Here is an 18,961-nt window from a genome sequence, read left to right as displayed (position 1 = left end):
AGTAGGGGCAAGCACAAATAGTGTGGGTACATTCACCCAGCCTATCTTAGAATGATATGGGCCCCTTTTGCTAGGGGGTTGAGCAAGAACAGCATGAGGATGATTCTGCCTTTCCCCACTGTCACCAGCCCTCTTGCAGAGTGGTCTCCATTAATAATAATAATAATAATAATAATTACAATAATAACAATTATGGTACTTGTTAAGCACTTACTACATGCCAAGCACTGCCAGGCGTTGGGGTAGATACAAGTTAATCAGGTTGGACACAGGGCAGAGACTGCACCACACGGGGCTCTCAGTCTTAATGCCCATTTTACAAAGTAACTGAGGCCCAGAGAAGTGAAGTGACTTGGCCAAGGTCACACAACACACACGTGGAAGAACCGGGATTAGATCCCAGGTCCTTCTGACTCCCAGGCCCGTGCTCTTTCCACTAGGCCAGGCTGTTTCCCCTCTCTCCACCCTTAGGGTCTCTGAGGGTGTAACAGGAGGGAGTTGCAGCAAGGCAGGTACAGAATTGTTAGAGATCTGTGATGTGGTTATCGAGACATGCTTGTTCCTGGTGGAACACTGGAACTACCAAGTCCTAGCAGCCCATGGGGTCATCTGTTACATGCACAACACACTAGGTGTACCAGGCAGCACTTTCTGAAAGTGAGGCCTGAGCCTCTCAAGTATCAACTGGGTCCAGACCTGCCCCCAGTGCAGAGGTACCACAGCTCAGTTCAGACTGAGCCAGAGATTCTTCAGCCTTTTGTGCGGCTCGACTTGATTACTGAGGGGCCTTGGAGAGCAGCAAAGCCTCTCATGCCCAAAACACTTCCATTAGGCCCCAAGGATTCCACCCTGTTGGCGTGGGAAAGGGACATTTTCAAGGCTGCATTAAAAACAACAAGCAAGCAAGCTCTCAATCACTAAAAATGTACCAAAAGGGCTAATAATTGAGAGGAAGCTGAATTAATCCTCAGCTCGCTCGTCTCCCGACCCCCTAGACATCCCTGGGCAAGTCTGTGGCTTGCTTTCTATCACTGTAAAACATTGATAGTATTTTTCATTTAAAGCACTCCGAGTTCATTGCGTGGAATGATCAGCAGAGTAGATCACATATATAAATGTTTCTCATTGACAATCTTAACTGCACACTGCAATTTCCATCCTGGGAATTTCCCTTCTCCCTGTAGACACTTTTTTTACCCAGATCAAAGAGATTCATTCTGAAGAGGCATTTGTTTAGGGGTGTGGTAAGAAATCCCCAAGGGAAGGAAGATTTGAATGAAATGCTGAAGTCACTGCAACCGATTTAGTAATGAGTCCTTTCCCCATCAGATGGCCATCTTGAAATGGTGTTAGGTTTTCAACAACAAATGCCACTCTGCACTGGGGCAGCCGACAAGGAAGACTCTCAAATGGACTTCTCCTCCTCCTTATCCCCCATCCCCCGCCGCCATCCCTACCTCTGAGTGCCAGGAAGAAAGAGGATTAAAAATGCAAACACAAAGCAGGCAAGAATACCACATGGGACAAGCCAAAGTACAGAATTAATGTACAAAGGCTGGGATGTGACAGGAGCTTATGATAAAAATTCCACAGTTCCTCTCTAATGCCTACAGATGTGTTCTAAAGGGAATGTGCTATTAGCAAAACCGGTATTTGAGAGCTACTGATGGCTTCGTTGTGAAATTTGGGAATGCATCCCAACCCCTTCCACCTAACTTCCTCTTGTTCCCATTCATACAGAGGGTGACTAAGACAACTGATACTTTGAAACAGATGCCACTTATAAAAGGTATGGTAACAATGTGAAATAAGGTGCCTTCCCTTGGGAAAATATGGAGTTATACATGATTTTTTTGGAAGTATAGTGCTGCTTTTAGGGGTGCTAAAACTGCCAGAAGTACATTACTGCCCTGTAAGGCAAATACAATTTCATGGAACACTCATTCCCCCCGAACTACACACACATACACACACAAAATGCATATTTCCCAGTGAGCTCTCATTTCACACAAATACATCCAGTTGGCTTTCCTAAGCAACAGAGGCAGGATAAGAAACCACACAAGGTGCTTCTCCAATGCCACTGATGTACATGTTGTACAGGACACTATTACAATTCTTGGCAATTTTTTTCAACTCCTTTCATGCATTTGATATTTTCTCCTTTTTAATCCATTCACATGTGACTCTTCCTCAGTAATTGTGACTTTCCGGTGATAGGCTGGTTTTTGTGAGGTTTTATGATAGACTGTACATTGGGTGGGTGAGTAGAATAATAGAAGGATAGTTATCCTGCGCTGAGGATGGCTCAGATAATAACGATAATAATGAAAAAGATTGAATAATTGAGAAAATTGGCAAGTACCTTCTGAGAGCGCCAATTCTCATTCTGTCCAGTTATCTAAACGTTTGATTAGCTGAACTCGAGTCAGCCCCAATTAACTCAGGTAATTGGCTTTCTACTGAAATAGGTTTCCTTTGAGAGATTAAGTCAGAAAATGTGAAGCACAGGGAGAGGTCTTCAGTTCTGGCAGTGATTCCGGTCCTTAGGGTGGCTCTTCAGAGACCTGCCAGTCAAGGAAATAACCTGCTACTGAAATTATTTCTCTCTTTCACGAAGGCTTGTGCTTGGATGCCTCTCCCTTTGGTTGGGGGGGTGGGGCTGGGGGGGTATAAGAGGAGGAAGGGAGAAGACAGAGTGGGGGAGGTCACAGACGGAGGTTTAGGGAGGCCACTATTGCACTGAGTGCTGGGTCCAGTGTGGTGTCTGACTCTGTTGTATTGTACTCTCCCAAGTACTTAGTACAGTGCTCTGCACAGAGTATTTTTGTGCTCAGTAAATACCACTGATAGACTGATTGATCCAATAATAATAATAATAATGTTGATATTTGTTAAGCGCTTTCTATGTGCAGAGCACTGTTCTAAGCGCTGGGGTAGACACAGGGGAATCGGGTTATCCCACGTGGGGCTCACAGTCTTAATCCCCATTTTACAGATGAGGTAACTGAGGCACAGAGAAGTTAAGTGACTTGCCCACAGTCACACAGCTGACGTGGCAGAGCTGAGATTCGAACTCATGACCTCTGACTCCAAAGCCCGTGCTCTTTCCACTGAGCCACGCTGCTTCTCCAAGCTCAGTGGCCGGACAGGGCCTGGGAGGTGGAGGCTTTCCCTCCAAGTAATTCTCCCCCTTATCCTTCCCTCTCTTCCACCATCCCTTTGGTCCTACCTAAGGGGACCATAATTTTATATCTCCCTCTTTTCTCTCTCTCTATATAATTTTCCCTTCTGTGTCTGTCCATCTTGGCTCTCTAGCTTTCTACCCTTCTGGCTGCTTTGGTCCAGCCCCTGGTCTTAAAAACCCAGATCACCTTAGCCTAATCCTACCTCTTCTGTTTCAACCCCCCTCTGGGACTCTTACTACTTATTCCAGAGTGGGATGGAGCTGGGAAGAACCAGTATAAACTTCAGTCATCGGTGTCACTGTTTTGTTCACCACAAGATACCATCTTAAGCTATTCATTCATTCGTTCATTCATTCGATCATATTTATTGAGCGCTACTGTGTGCAGAGCACTGTACTAAGCACTTGGAAAGTATAATTGAGCAACAAATAGAGACAATCCCTTCCCACAACGGGCTCCCACCTGCTGAATGAATGTACTTTCACTAAACAATTTCCTTACACCTAGACACACACACACACACACAACCTATTTTCTTACACTGAAACTTGAGCTCAAAAGGAACTCATACATTGGGTCACAGATCCAATGACTTCTCGGGGAGGACAAGAAGGGCTTCTACGAAACAATAAACCAAAAGCCCTTTAGTTACAAACACTACCTATTCGATTCTGTAATTTCAATGACTAAGCCTTCAAGCTTTACCTGTTTCTCTTTTTCCGGTGTTCTCGATTCGAATTTTCAGATTCACTTCCACTGCTTGTGTTACAACGGGATCGTGATCTAGGGAAGAAATGAGGCCCCCCACCCCCCACCCCCAAATCACATTTCGGACAAGTAAAAATTGTCAGCGATGGAGAACACTGCGTCGGAGAAATCCCTCTCCCAAGGGAATGGCTGAAAACTGAAAAGCATTTTAGTTCATTTCCCAAGTCAGTACTCCCACAAATCAAGGCAGGAGACTGAATAAATTTCTAACCCAAGGGAGCAAAGAGCAGGAGTGAAGGCTCAGGCACACTGGGAAATTTCACTGTGCTGCTGTATAGAGCCGCAAAAACAAGGCTGTTCCCAAAGAAAGCTCTGCCACGGAAAAGCCCTTAAATGGGATCAGCAGCCACATTTGAGAGAACAAAAAAAAACGCAGAATTAAAAAGCCAGGAATTTTAAAAGGGTGACACCTGGCACATTTTCAAATGCTTTAATTTTTTTTTTTAATGGAGGTAAACAGTGGGAAAATTTGAGAAAGATGAAAAAGAGATTTGATGGATTCCTGAGGACCTTATAATGGGCAACATTATGTGCTCCCGGAGGGGTTTATTTTTTCAATTAAAACAGAAAAAGCTACCAGCATGCCTCCTGTGGCTTCTGCTTCTCCTCCTTCAAGAGAGAGACTGAAGGGTGGGAAGTGGGAAAGGAGGAGATAAAGAACATGGCTAAGAATTGTAGTCATCATAGGATGACTGGCATGCCTATATCTCACGCAGGCAGACAAGCATGTAGGACTCAGAGTTGGGGTGTAGAGTGGCGGGGTGCCATTTCACTGGGTTCCAGCAGAAAAAAAGCCACAAATCTACCACCATTCTGTTCCCCCTTCACTCTCCCCTTGCACACCAGGCTTTTCCAGAATACATTTTTCCCAGAAATCTCCTTTCACCCTCTCTTTGCCTCATCCAAAAGTTTTACCTCCTCCTTTGCTTCAGGTCTGAGTCTTCACCACTGTTTGGGGCCTTCCTGTGGAAGAAAAATGCCCGAGGGAATGAAATAGAACAAATGAAGGTCACCATCTAAGAAGAAAAAAAGCCCTAAGCTTAATGTGCATTTTTTAAAAAACAAATGGCATTTCAGAGCTTACTGTGTGTCAGTCACTCTACTAAGCGCTAGAGTGGATGTTATATTGTACTCTCCCAAACTCTTAATACAGTGCTCCGCACACATCTGTTCATTCAGTCATATTGATTGAGCACTTACTGTGATAAATATAACCGATTGTTTGATAGCACCCTTACTTACTCACTTACTTCTTGTAAGTAAGAAGCCAGTGCATAAAATCACATCAAGGGAGATGAACCTCAGCATTTTTTTTATGGTATTTGTTAAGGACTTACTATGTACTAGGCACCGGACTAAATGCTGAGCAGCTACAATGTAATCAGGTTGGACATAGTCCCTGTCCTACATGGGGCTCACAGTCTTAATTCTTTCTCTCTTCCACAAAGGCTTGTGTTTGGATGCATCTCCCTTTGGTTAGAGAGGGGGAGATAGGAGGAAGGGAGAAGACAGAGGGATGAAGCCACAGAGGGAGGTTTAGGGAGGCCACTATTGCACTGAGTACTGGTCATATGAGGTAACTGATGATGATGATGATGATGTTGGCATTTGTTAAGCGCTTACTATGTGCAGAGCACTGTTCTAAGCGCTGGGGTAGACACAGGGGAATCAGGTTGGCCCTCATAGGGCTCCAGTCTTAATCCCCATTTTACAGATGAGGTAACTGAGGCACAGAGAAGTGAAGTGACTTGCCCACACACAGCTGACAAGTGGTAGAGCCGGGATTCGAACCCATGACCCCTAACTCCAAAGCCCGGGCTCTTTTCACGGAGGCAGAGAAGTGAAGTGACTTGCCCAAGGACACACAGCAGACAAGTGGCAGAGCTGGAATTAGAACCCACTTCCTTCTGACTCCCAGGCCCATGCTCTATCCCCTAGGCCACACTGCTTCCCCTTCTTCTCTTCCTAACTTTTCCGTCTCTGTCGAAAATATTGCCTTACAAGACTGCTAGCTTTTGGGTTTCACAGTCAAGTGCTAATTCACAGCAGACACATTCCCTGCCTTCTACCGACTCTCCCCATTTTACTATCTGCTCTCTTCACCTACTATATTCCAGTTCGCACCCACCCATGGTGTTCTCACCTCTGGCCCCTTGCTCTCACCATTCCCTTGCCTGGACCACTCCCCAACATTCAACTCTGCCCACCTTCAAAACCCTCCTGAAAGCTCATCTCTTTCTTTCCTGATTAACTCCCTCTGCCCTAAGATAGGCTATCCCAAAAACCCCTGTATCAGCATGCATTTATAGCCTACCCTCAGGACTTATATATGTTTTGACCAGTCCAGTTCTGCTGTTAGTCCAGTGCTTTGTGAACCAAGAAATATAGTCCCAGTTATGCCTGTGAGAGCTACGCCTTCAACTGTGAAGTTTTCTTACTGAAGAACTGCCTTGGACATTCTGTGAGGCGAATGGGCAGAGCAGGAATCCTGAAAAACAGCTGCAAAGCCCCTCAAGGCTCACTTCTGGGCCCCCTTCTATTTTCCAACTACACCCACTCCCTTGAAACACTCATTCACCTCCCACAGGTTCAACTACCATCACTATGAGGATGATTCCCAAATCTACCTCTCCAGCCTTGACCTCTCTCCTTCTCCGAAGTCTTGTATTTCTTCCTGCCTTCAGCACACCTCTACTGCACGTCCCACTGACACACACAAACTGAACGTGTCCGAAACAAAACTCCTCATCATTCCAACCAAATCCTGTCCTCCCCAAAACTGTCCCATAGCTGTAGATGATATCGTTATCCTCCCTGTTTTACACTCCTGTAACCTTGGCATTTTCCTAGACTTACCTCTCATTTAACCCATGTGTACAGTTTGTCACCAAATCCTGTTGGTTCTACTTTCACATTTCCAGAATCCATCCCTTCCCCACTACCCAAACTGCTAACACCTCTGGAATCCACCCCTTCTTCTCCACCCAAACTGCCATGAAGCTAATCCGAACATTATTATATCCTGCCTTGTCCACCGCATCAGCCCCCTCACTGACCCTCTCTGCCTTGCTCAGGTCCCTAATTCACTCTGCTGTCGGGATCATTTTTCTAAAAAAAAACGGTTAGTCATCCTCCTCTGCATCAAGCAGAAACTCCTTACCGCAGGTTTTAAGGCGCTCAATCAGCTCACCCCCTCTTACCTTACCTCGCTGATTTCCTACTGCAAGCCAGCCAACATGCTTCGCTCCTCCAAAGCCAACCTATTCACTGTACCTTGATCTCATCTATCTCACCACCAACCCCTTGCCCATATCCTCTCTCTGGCCTGAATCTCTCCCCTTGCCCGCTTTCATAGCCGACAGACCACTACTCTCCCCATCTTCAAAGGCTTATTAAAAAATCACACCTCTTTCAAGAGGCCTTCCTCTCTTAGACTCTTCCTTCTACGTTGCCTATATACTTGGGCCAGTATCCCCTAGGCATTTTGATATTCACCCCCTCCTCCACCCCTCCTTATATATCCACTTGTAATTCATCTTAATGTCTATCTTCCCCTGTAGACTGCATGCTCCTTTGGGCAGGGATCGTGTCTACTTACTAAACTGTACTGTACTCTCCCAAGTGCTTCACAGAGTGCCCTGCACATAGTAAACACTCAATAAAAAACACTGGTTGATTAACTGATCGAACTGCATTCCGGTGTGATCACTTTGGCCATAAATGGGTCTTGCACATAAAAAGAAACAACCCTTCCTAGGCACTTTGCATGGTGTTTTACCCCTGCCTGCCTATTTGCTCACTGAACTCTGTAACCCAGTGACAATATGTCCAGAAAAGAAGAGACAACTTGCTAGCACTATAATCAACTTGTTGGTGCCGGTTCTCGATCCTGAAGTCTCCAAACCGAGGCTCACCCACCCGTCCCGTTGGGAGAATCCATCAACAACATCGCCACCACCGTAGTATTTTAACCACCTTTACCAGTTACGTACCTACTTCCATCCACAGCAGTTATTGATCTGAGCCCTTTGGACATTTGGTATTTGCCCCACATCACATAAGTACATAATTTAAAAAATGATTTATTTATAGTAATGTCTGTCTCCCCATCTAGACTGTAAGCTCACTGTGGGCAGGGAACGTGTCTATCAACCCTGTTGTATTGCACTCTCCCAAGTGCTTAGTACAGAGCTGTACACACTGTAAGTGCTCAGTAAATACCACTGATTTATGTATATACTGATATTTAAATTGATGTTTTGGGTTTACCTGTTCAACGCATTAGTTGTGCACTCCTTGAGAGAAGGGGCCATGTCCTTTTCTTTTTAATGGTATTTGGGGAGCTCTTACTATGTGCCAGGCACTGTACCACACCCTGGAGTAGACACGAGCTAACCAGGTAGGACACAGTCCCTGTCCCACATAGGGCTCACAGTCTTAATCCCTATTTTACAGATGAGGTAATGGGTACAGAGAAGTTAAGTGATTTGCCCGAAGTCTCACAGCAGACAAGTGGTAGAGCCAGGATTAGAAGCCAGGTCCTCTGACTCCCACGCCCACGTTCCTTCCACTAGGCCATGCTGCTTCTCGTGTCCTTTACTTCCACAGTATTACCCCAAGCACTTGGTACAGTGCTCTACACAATGTGGCTGTCAATCAATACTACTGATTGAACTCCAGAGCTCAAGATGATTTTTTTGGTCAAGGTCTTATTTTTAAAATAACACAGTGGAAATCTCAGAGTGCGCTATATAGTAATGTAAATTTAATGTTCCTATATATAATGATGAAAGGGTTTCATCTCCTAACAGTAGATGATAAAGTTTTGACAATCACAAAGGATTTTCATCAATTTTTCAGGTCCCAATTTGACACATCTGTGAAGCACAACTTCGAATGATCTAAAATCCATCAACTGTTCTTTGAAAATGTTAAACTGCATCTCCTCTGCAAATCTCAGTTTCAATTAAAAGCCCAAGCCCTCAGTTCCCTGAAGCATTTTGCTGGAGAGAAGGAAGTAAGGTATAGAAAAAGAGTCACAGCGGTAGATGGTGAATGTAAGAGAAAAAAACACACATTTGTGGTCAATTGAAACTGAAGTGGGTCTGGATTCTGCTTACCTCCTTCTAACAGGCTGCCCAGATTCGTTGTCACTTCCACCTGATGGGTTTCGTCGGCGAGAGTAAGGGAACTTTGGTGATTTATTTCGGTCACTGGGAGAATTGTACAGCCCACTGGAGTTAGAGAGCAACAGTCAACAACTCATCTTCAAGTACCGAGAAAATTAAAAATCCCTAAACGATATTCTAAATACAGATCTAGATCCATTTTTTAAGACCTTAACAAGCAATGCGATGGCTCTTGTGAAGATACTGAGCACCACACAGGCATAGGCAACTTGGATTCTAATCTCGACTCTGCCACTTGTTGGTTGTGTGACCTTGGGCAAGTCACTTAACTTCTCTGTGTCTCAGTTCCCTCATCTGTAAAATGGAGATTAAGACTGTGAGCCCCACGTGGGACATGCACTGTGTCCAACTTGAGTAGCTTGTATCTACCCCAGTGCTTAGTACAGTGTCTGGCACAGTCAGCACTTAACAAATACCATTTAAAAATATTCTCGATATGACTGGGGATGTTTTTTTGAAAGCAAACAGACCTGACAGGATCTGGGTGCGTGGAGTTTAAAGATGTTATTACTGGGCGGGAATTGATTGATTACCATCACCCCAGGAAATGACAGGCACAAAAACCACTCAGAGTCAGACAGCAGGACTCGATGCAGCACTGTCACTGCTTGAACAGCTCATGAACAGCCGGAAACCAAGCCCGTGTCTAGTGGTGGAGGCAGCCACTGTCAATCGGTTGCAGCTTATGGTCAAACTTTCAACTGACAGTGTTTTCTTGAAAAGGCTTTTTAAAAAAGGGAATTCCTTTTCCTGCTAGGCATATATTCACTCGGGATGGATTTGCAACTACCTTTAAGACTAATTTACTTGATACAAGCTAATGTTCAGCACTACCCTACTATCAGCAAGTGTAACTATATCAAAACTGGCTCTCTAGATCTGTATGATGGAAATTTCTGTCACCTAAATGTAAGAATCAAACCACTTTATCAATTGTATACCCGGGACCAGTTGACACGGCAACTAGATTCCAACGATCACAGGACTCATTACCCTGCCTTAAGACTGCATGTGATTGACAAACACCAGGATTACTTTACCTCTGAGGGCTATTTTCTTCCCACGGTGCACTTGTTTTGCTTCTTTGGGTATCGGGGCTATTTTCATTTTTTGCCTTCTTAAAGCTTTGATTGAAAAGGAAAAAGGAAAAGATTACGGAGATTGAACAGGGCAAAAAAACCCAAAAAACCAACAAAACTCCATTCACACACTAGGCCACTGGCATTGCGATTTCCATGTCGAAACAACAGCCTGGCCCATCCAGCCCAGGATTCTGTCTTCAACTGTGCCAACAGGATTCTTGGAGGAAACGTGCGATGGTGCCTCAACCTGGTCATCCATCCTCATGGTCAGAGCTCTGTTTTTCGAACCGAGCTTAGTCGAGAAAATGGGAGGTGTTAATATACTCAGTCCTTCACCAACCTGGCATTTCCATCGGAATAAGCTCATCCCCAGTGTAATTTTCCTGGCTATAATGTTCCAACCCTACAAAGGTCAGATCATTAATTACCCTAGGAGCTCCTGGGATAGCACCAGGAAGTCATATACATGCCTTACCTACCCAAGCCATGGAGGAGAGTGGACCAGATTGACTAATCTCTCAGGGCTGAGTGTCCCAGTACGCCTACATCACTTGCTCTTGATTTGTTTTTGCCCAGTTCCTCTCCCTCACACCCAGCCTTTTTCTGCCACCAGGGTTCTTTCGAGGACACAGGAACTGGATCAAAGAAAGCCCCAGCAGGGCTCCCACAAATTCCTGTCAAGGATGTTTCAAGGGCTAAAGTGGCAGAGGAATAGGTGGGTAGAGGGAGATGAGGAAAACGGGGTGGGGGGGGCGAGTAGAGCAGGCACAAAGGACAGAAGTGAGGGCAATATTGAGTTCTCTCCTCCAGGGGACAGTTCAGACTACAGCATAAAAGTTCTCAGCTGGATCGGGCCTTAAGTGACAAGGGTAGCCCAATGATTACCTCTTCTACTTCCCCTTCCAGGAGACTGGGATGGAGCTTGACACTGGGCAAGCTTTAAGTGGGCAAGCTTTCCATGTCCCAAATTGATATTCAATCCCAACCAGTGATTTGAGAAAGTGAGGTGGGGGGATGGGGGAAACGGAGGGGCAGAAGGAAGAAAAGGAAGATGGGAAAGAGAGCAGAGAGGAGTGGGGAGAGAAAGGGAGAAGGGAGAGATGGAGGGAGGGAGGAAGGGGGAGGAAAGGAAGGAGAGGGGAAGGAAGGAAACAGACCCAGAAGCCACAGGGAAAAATGTGTCACCTCCTTGATATTCTCTCCTTTAGGAAGGGCATACAGCTATTTAACTCCTAATCCACTTTTAAATCCAGCTTTCTAACAAATCCTCAAAGCAAATGTAGAGTGTAGCTGAACAGAGATCTTCATCCCAGCCAAACAAGGAGACAAAATAAAATAAAAATTAGACAAGGTCATTTCAGAAAAAGGAAATCCATTCCCTTAGCTGTACGTGCCCAGTTACTGACCCAAATGTGTCTAACGGAACCTCAGACATGAAACTCACAGCACCACAAGTACAGTACTGAGCAAATACACTCCAAATACAATCTCGGCTCTTTATTGTTGAAGCGCCCCTTTTACCTTGGGAGATCAGCCAACTACCAAGGCAAAAGTCTCTCAGGGCAATGTTAGCATTATAGGAAGATTTAAATACATGCCTATTACATTACTAAAACACAGAGAAACAGAATGGGTGGGTAATAGGTGGAAAGGAGACAATAGGAACATGGAGGTAGGGAGGAGGGGAGAGATGGGACAAGAAAGGGAAAAATGTGTGCGTCTGTTTGTGTGGTGAATTGATTCAGACTGCTAAGCCATTTCTCCTTTACAGCAGAGACCCACTTTAGAGCTGGAGTGGTGGCAAGAGGCAGCCCGGTACACACCAGGATAAACAGCAGGGATGCGATTGCAAAAAGGATTCAATTCATTCTGCACCTTTTCAAAAGGCATGGGATCTGTGTTTCCATGGGAGATCACTCTCCTTTCTGGCTTCCCACAGACACATGCAAGGTCAACTGGCTGCTTCAGCAGTGAACGAATCGCTAAACTAAAGCGCCTTTAACCAGGCTTGCTGCAAGAAGATGCTTTCCACGCATTCCTACACGATAAGGCTGGAAGTGTGTGGGTGAGAGTAGGCCACTTATAAGAGAAGCTGCCCAAAGAGTCAAACGACGACAGTGCCTAACTCTTGCTGAGCAGGGAAAGGAAGACGTGGAAATAATTATTCTTCCTTGGAAAGCGTGGGCTACAGGGGAGAGGAAAGAGGAAGGGCACTCAGGGAGAAGAGAGGCAATTTCCTGACCAGGAAGGAGATCCTTCAGAGTTTGGTAATGTTTTCCCAAAGAAGAGGTGAAAACTTCTTTCCTTGATCAAGCTAAGCCCAAGCTGGAAAAAGACAAGAAGGAGGATATCATGGGCTAAATGCTCTTACACATCTCTCTAGCTTCGATTTTTCAGACTGTGGATTTCTCCATCAAGTGGAACATGCCTCTTGAAAGACTTTAGGCCTTGACTTCAATCAACAAAAGGGAGCCGGGAGCTGTAGGTTTTTATCGTACCCACCGAGGCACTATGAGCAGAGTTGAGGAGAGAAGAAAAAAACTCTGATACAGTTCTTTGGGAAGGAACATAAGGCTGAGCTTTCAGGGAAAACAAGCCATGAAATGTGTCTAGTGGAGGTTTTGATCACTGGGGAATGCAGAAAAGGGAATCAATGCAGAAAACCACGATATCTACTCATACATATGCAATCAACTGCCCTTGAGAAGCGCTGGATCCAATAAATTCAATCAATCCTCTTGTGAGTGCCACAGCAGAGTGCTCTACTGTCATGAGCCTGGTACATTTACATGAACAGCATCGCCTTTATTTCCAACATCCTGATAGCCTGTTATTTGAAAAATTACACGTTGTTCGCTGTAGCTGGAAATAACACAGATAAAAATGATGATTCCATCAAATGGTGGAAATAAATGAGTTCAAGCCTGACCATTATTGTCTGTGTCATTTCAGACCTGGTTCACTCTCCTGTGCTTAACCAATCTGACTCACCTCATCTCCAGGGCTGAATTGGAGTTCTTTTGGTTCAGCTGTGGGTTTTTTGGGTGGTTTTTTTTTGTTTGTTTTTTTTTTTTTTGCCTCATCCATCAGAACCAAAAATGAGTTTCCTCCATAGTTCCTCCCAGAATTTGAATCGGTTTACTGATGCTTAGGTAAACCCACCTACCGGAATTATCGGTTTTCAAAATGAGAGAACAGAATCTTACTCTGTCTCTTGCTTAAAACACTTGTTTTCCCAGCAGGATTTTATCTTATCAAGCCAGAATCGAGTCAACTCTCAATTCCCCAAACCAACTCGGGCAGGGATGTATATGGCAAAAGTGGGGAGTGGAGACCAAGTGCCACTCCAGTCCAAGTATTTCTGAGACGGGCCTTTTAACATTCTCTGGTCAGTGGGACAGCGTTATTAGCACTGTATACACAGATATGACTATAGATGAATAGAGCAAGAGAACCATCTTTAATTTTCAAAGACAAAGCTACTGATGGTGGATTCCTATCCATGAGTGTGAGTGAGGCTGAAAAGACTGATGCACGACCAATATTCCCTTTGGCATTGTGTGTCTGGAAAGACAGTTCCTTGCTGTGATGCTGTCTCACTTTTCAAGCCTGCCTCTGAGTATCCCCATCTTCACAAAGCCTCTGCTCAAGGCGAGTGGTTCTTTAGTTGTTTTGTTTTTCCTACGATTGTTACAGTTAGGCTGGACATCACGCTACCATCCACTCTTCTTCACGGGTCTGGGCCCAGTGAGCCGAGTCGGGACGATCCCCGTCTCGACGCCGGTGGGCCGACTGCCAAAGGTGAGGTCTTGGAAGCCGATGTTGTCCTGCGGTACCGCTGGGTAACCAAAGCAAGACTTCATGTCTCCACTATGACCAGTGGCTCTCAGTGGAACAGCCCTTCTAATGGCCCTGAATTTCCACGTGTGCCCAGCTGGGACTGGAGCCTTTTCCCCATAGATGAGGGAAGCTGCCCGAGAGAGCTTGGCGGGCAGAAGGCGTGTGAACGATCTCGGGAGGGTTCTGCATGGGTGTTTTTCAGGCAACCACACTAACCTTTTTATTGGTGAAGGTGCAATAATTTTAGTGGTTCCTTCATTTTCTCCATTTTCCATGTTTGCAGTAACCCGGTTTATGCTGTTTGAGCCTAGTGATAAAGGATGAGAGGGAAGAAGAAAAAGCAGAGGAGGAAAACAGGGTAAAGGAGTGGAATTAAAAAAAGAACATTTTAGGGACAGTCTGCTGCATTTCAGCATTTTACAGTCATTTCAAATAAACATTGGAGTCTCACATTAAATATGTGGCATCATTTTGAAAGTCTTTGGGGCTATAAAATAGCATATAAATAAAAATCCATAATGTTTATAAGCCCTTAATTGCACCATTAGGTGGTTCATTTAAAGCTCTAGTAGCATCATCTCTGCAACGAAGGCAAGTTACCATTGCTCGGAGAGGCATAACTTTGTCTTGTCCAAAACAAACTGTAAACCCCTGGCAATTACCTTGAAGTTCATTTCAAGCTTGGAAATTTTCCCACCATAAAGGGGATTTTTACAAAGACCTGAGCAATTGAAAAAACAGCAAACAATGGAAACATATACTAATATGAAAAAACCCAACAAAACAAAACAGGAACACCTTTCTCCTTTTCAACTCTTTTAAAGTAAATGTTACAAGATAATTGTTCTGGAAGACTATCGAATCTGGTTGCTTTATAACCCAAATTAAAACTACTGTTCTTTTGGTTTGCCCTCCCTCTATGTTATACTTACCTCTCATTCCAGACCTCCTGATTTCATTGAGAACTTGGAACAAAATCCAGACATGATCAGTGAAAAAGTACTCGACATATCCAAGTTGACCAATCAATGGGATTGACTGAGCACTAACTGTGTGCAGAGCACTGTGCTAAGCTCTTAGGAGGATATAATACAATAAACATCAATGCTGCAATCAACTTTGGTGCCCATCTTTCCAGAAGTGCTCAGATTCCTTGAGTCAAAGATCTGTAACCTGAGCCATGGTTGCACTGATAAGAAAAGGCACCCTTACCCAAATCAGATTACGTCTGAGATTTATTTTAGTCTTGGCTGGTCTAATCCCAGCTCCACCATGTGTCTGCTGGTAACAATACCAGGGACAGAATCAACAGATTTCAGTATCTCTCAGGGACTCCAAATGGGAGAGTGGGGGGCCAGAGGAATTTGGGTATGACGGTCTTTCTGGCTGCCAAGATCAAGAACCCATTCAAATTAGGATTCTTTTCACACCTGGATGGGTTGACACCTAAAACACTGGTGACAGTTAAAGAAACTGTCAGAACAGTTAAAGTTGGGCTCTAGGCTTCCGTGTATTTTTTACACTATAATGGAGAGATGCAATGTTGTAGCCTAATGATTTTCTGGTTCCCCAAGGGCACATGGCCAAAATGTACTTTGCTGATTGAAAAGTCCAGAATTGTGAACCCTGGAGTAAGAACCTCTTTAATCTGAAGGAAAATAATACTTCAAGATGTTAATAGCAAGCGATAGGAATTTGGGGAGCACACGCCACCTCACTGGACATTACAGAATGAGTTGAATTTGGGAATCTAATGCAGTAGGACACAAAGTTGAAGCCTGAAGCAATCAATAGTATTTACTGAGTGCTTATAGTGTGCAGAGCACTGTATTAAGTGCTTGGGCGAGTACAATCCCACAGATTGGTAGAAACATTCCCTGACCACAGGAAGTTTACAGTCTAGAGGAGGATATTATAAAGAGGCTGGATAGTTTTGTACACAGTAGCTCAGTCAAGAATACTGAAAAATCCATGTTTCTGGTGGAAGTAACATTCAGTCTAGGAAGGAATTTTTCCTTCTCCTCTCCAGGGTAATTGGCAAGGTGCTGAAGATTCATTTTCGCATTAATCTGGACCATCACAGAAGAGTCCATGGCTGGGGATGTCAGGCCTAAAAAAGACTCAAGCTTGGGAACTCCCAAGGAGTGAGATCTGGGCCCTTTTCTGACTGAATCCAGGCTAAATCCCAAAGTGACAGTTTCATGACTGGAATCTGGTGGGGAGGAAACCAGGTAGATCGAAGGCTAGACCCCACTTTCCTCTCTAAGGAACAGCACACATTCCTCAGTTTTCATTTTCTAACCCACTAAATAAATAGTACCCAAGACCCTGAAGTTGGGTCTAGTGAGATCAGTGTCAGCAATGAAAAAAGGGATGAAAGTGGAGAAGAGAGGGGAAAGACTGTTCAACAGCCCTGCAATGTAAACTTGGTAGAAATTTTGCAACTCCCAAAGCCCTTCTAAATAAAGTGGACCCACTCGGGGTTGGGAGAGCAGATTATATCCTTGTGCTGCTCAATGAGCCAGATCCTGGTTCTGACCTGTGATAACCCTTGCATTCAACATTGCTATATTCCAAAGCTTTCCCAGACATTATCACACCCTATTTTTCTTTAGTTGCACAGCACTTAATGGTACATTACTTACTCAATCGCATGATGCCCAGCAGGGCTTTGATTTTTTTAAAAAAGGTCTTGGAATGTTGCCCTTCAAGTGAGGAGATGAGCTAGGTTGGGCAGTTCGATTCCTCTGGAACTGTGGTCCCTGGAGTTGGGGGGCTCTGAGTAGCTGCTAGTTAGTAGCCCAGATGAAGAGGCTCTTGTTATAATAATAACGATATCTGTTAAGCTCTTACTATGTGCCAAACACTGTACTAAGCACTGGGGTAGAAACAGATTAATTAGGTTGGACACATCCCTGTCCCAAATGGGGCTCCCAGTCTATGTGGGTGGGAGAACAGGTACTGAATCCCCATTTTACAGGTGAGGAAACTGAGCCACAGAGCAATTAAGTGACTTGCCCGAAGTCACAGAGCAGGCTGGTGGCGGAGTGGGGATTAGAACCCAGGTTCTCTGATTCCCAGGTCCGTGCTCTTTTGGCTAGGCCAGCTGCTTCCCAAAACCCTCTTCCCTCTACTTATTTTTGCCCTAGCCTAAGAGTTTTGCCCTCCTGGGGTCCTCCCTTTGTTGTTGACTGTTTAAGCGAGTCCCCGACATGACCTTGTATTCCTAAAAGATAAAAAACTAAAACAAAAGAAAAAACATGCTTGAGTTGAGGGTCAGAGACTGTGAACAGGGCAAATGGTCCTCAGCTAGGATTACTGTTCTGTTTGAACCCTTGAGCATCTCAGAGTTTAACACTTTTACGCATCTTACTTTTCTCTGCCCAGAAAGGGTAACAGACAGTATTTTAGACTACTTCATCAGAGGCTTCCAGGCACGTGATTTTTTTAAAAAACAAAAACATTTTTACGATGCAAATGAATTCAACTAGATTAAAATCAGATATATAGTACATATCTAACATAGCTAATAGACTATCAGTCACCTCATTGGTCTTCCTGCCTCCAGTCCATACTTCATTCTGCTGCTCGGAGCACTTTTCTAAAATGTTGTTCTGTACACAACTCCTCACCCCTCAAAAGCCTTTGATGGCTGCCCGTCCTTCTCCCCATCAAGCAGAAACTCCTGTTTCTCTCTCCCTCTTACCTATTCACTCTCTCCCCTTACTCTCCATTCCCCCCAAGCTCACCTGCTCATGTGCCTCATTCTCAACTCTCCCACCTTCATCCCCTGATTCTCTGCCTCCTGCCTGGAATTCCCTTTCCCCTCAAATCTCTGCCAGACCTCAACTCTCCCCATCTTTAAAGCCCTTCTGAAATTCCACCTCCTCAAGGAGGTGCCCCCTGATTATTCTTCTGCTCCCCAGGTCGCTTCCATTTCAACATTTTTGCACCATTTCAGCCCTTATGAACTCACTACTTCTTTTAACATTCTTTTACATACCAGGTTTCATACTCTACTACTTAAGCACCCTGTTTTATTGGTTATTCATTTTATGTCTGTCTCCCCCATCTGATTGTGAGATCCTTGCGGGGAGGGATTGCGTGTTATGTATTACACACTCCTAAGCGCTTAGTACAGTGCTGGTGCACAGTAGGTGCTCACTAAGTATGGATAAAATAAAACATAAAAATACACTATATTTGAATAACATTCTGAATCTGATGTAATCCTTAACTAATGTCTGGAATTTGCCAATCTGGCTTCATTTGAATGTCACTTTTATATTTAACTTGCTGGTTGGGGAAGGAGTGAGATCAAAAGAAAAAAAATCTCACAGGAGAAAAACAATTGATTATATGTTATTTACCTAGAAACGGCAGCTGGATAAGGTGAGTCCAGTCACTGTGTTTAGTCTGGATAACCAATTTCATTTTTAAATTTAAGGGAGCCCTAGACGATCTTAAAACTGCTTACTTTTATATATGACCTTCTCCAATATACATCCACAATTCAATTCATAAAGGCAGATTAAAGAATTATTTCCTGAAATATAATATCTTTTCAACCTCTGACGCATGGATGTTCTTTCATTCAGTATAACTAATTGGAGAAAATATCCTAAGAAGGAACCGGAGAGTGGTGTTAAAATTAGGAGACCTAATAGCTCTGAAAGGCTTTTGACACAGCACTGCCTCTCTGTATCTTAGTTTTCCCACCTGTAGAGTTGAGAAAATAATAATTTTCACAGAGGGAACTGGGATATTGATTGAGAACACCACCAACATAATGATTTCCAGTGCTTAGAACAATGCTTGGCACATAGTAAGCACTTAACAAATACCATTATTATTATTATTATTATTTCAAAGTGAGTTGATATAAGAAGAAAGG

The 18,961-nt window shown here is 44.2% G+C and overlaps 1 protein-coding gene across 3 annotated transcripts in view; it reads right to left on the bottom strand.

The window, feature by feature from the left end:
• EPB41L4A (erythrocyte membrane protein band 4.1 like 4A) overlaps window positions 1–18,961 on the bottom strand; it is a 199,015-nt gene that overhangs the window by 25,524 nt on the left and 154,530 nt on the right. Inside the window, exons 13-17 of one of the 3 annotated variants that reach the window (XM_029053854.2) lie at window positions 14,284–14,374; window positions 10,186–10,269; window positions 9,077–9,190; window positions 4,872–4,919; window positions 3,894–3,971 (exon numbers count right to left, since the gene is read on the bottom strand). In XM_029053854.2, the coding sequence (XP_028909687.1) occupies window positions 3,894–3,971; window positions 4,872–4,919; window positions 9,077–9,190; window positions 10,186–10,269; window positions 14,284–14,374 (415 nt within the window). The remainder of the gene's footprint in view (window positions 1–3,893; window positions 3,972–4,871; window positions 4,920–9,076; window positions 9,191–10,185; window positions 10,270–14,283; window positions 14,375–18,961) is intronic. The other 2 variants (XM_029053855.2, XM_029053856.2) reach the window with 2 other exon arrangements.

The sequence above is a fragment of the Ornithorhynchus anatinus genome, chromosome X3, assembly GCF_004115215.2.
Source record: "Ornithorhynchus anatinus isolate Pmale09 chromosome X3, mOrnAna1.pri.v4, whole genome shotgun sequence".
Lineage (NCBI taxonomy): Eukaryota > Metazoa > Chordata > Mammalia > Monotremata > Ornithorhynchidae > Ornithorhynchus > Ornithorhynchus anatinus.
Note: the sequence above shows the minus strand (reverse complement) of the source record. Positions and strands in the feature narration are given on the sequence as shown.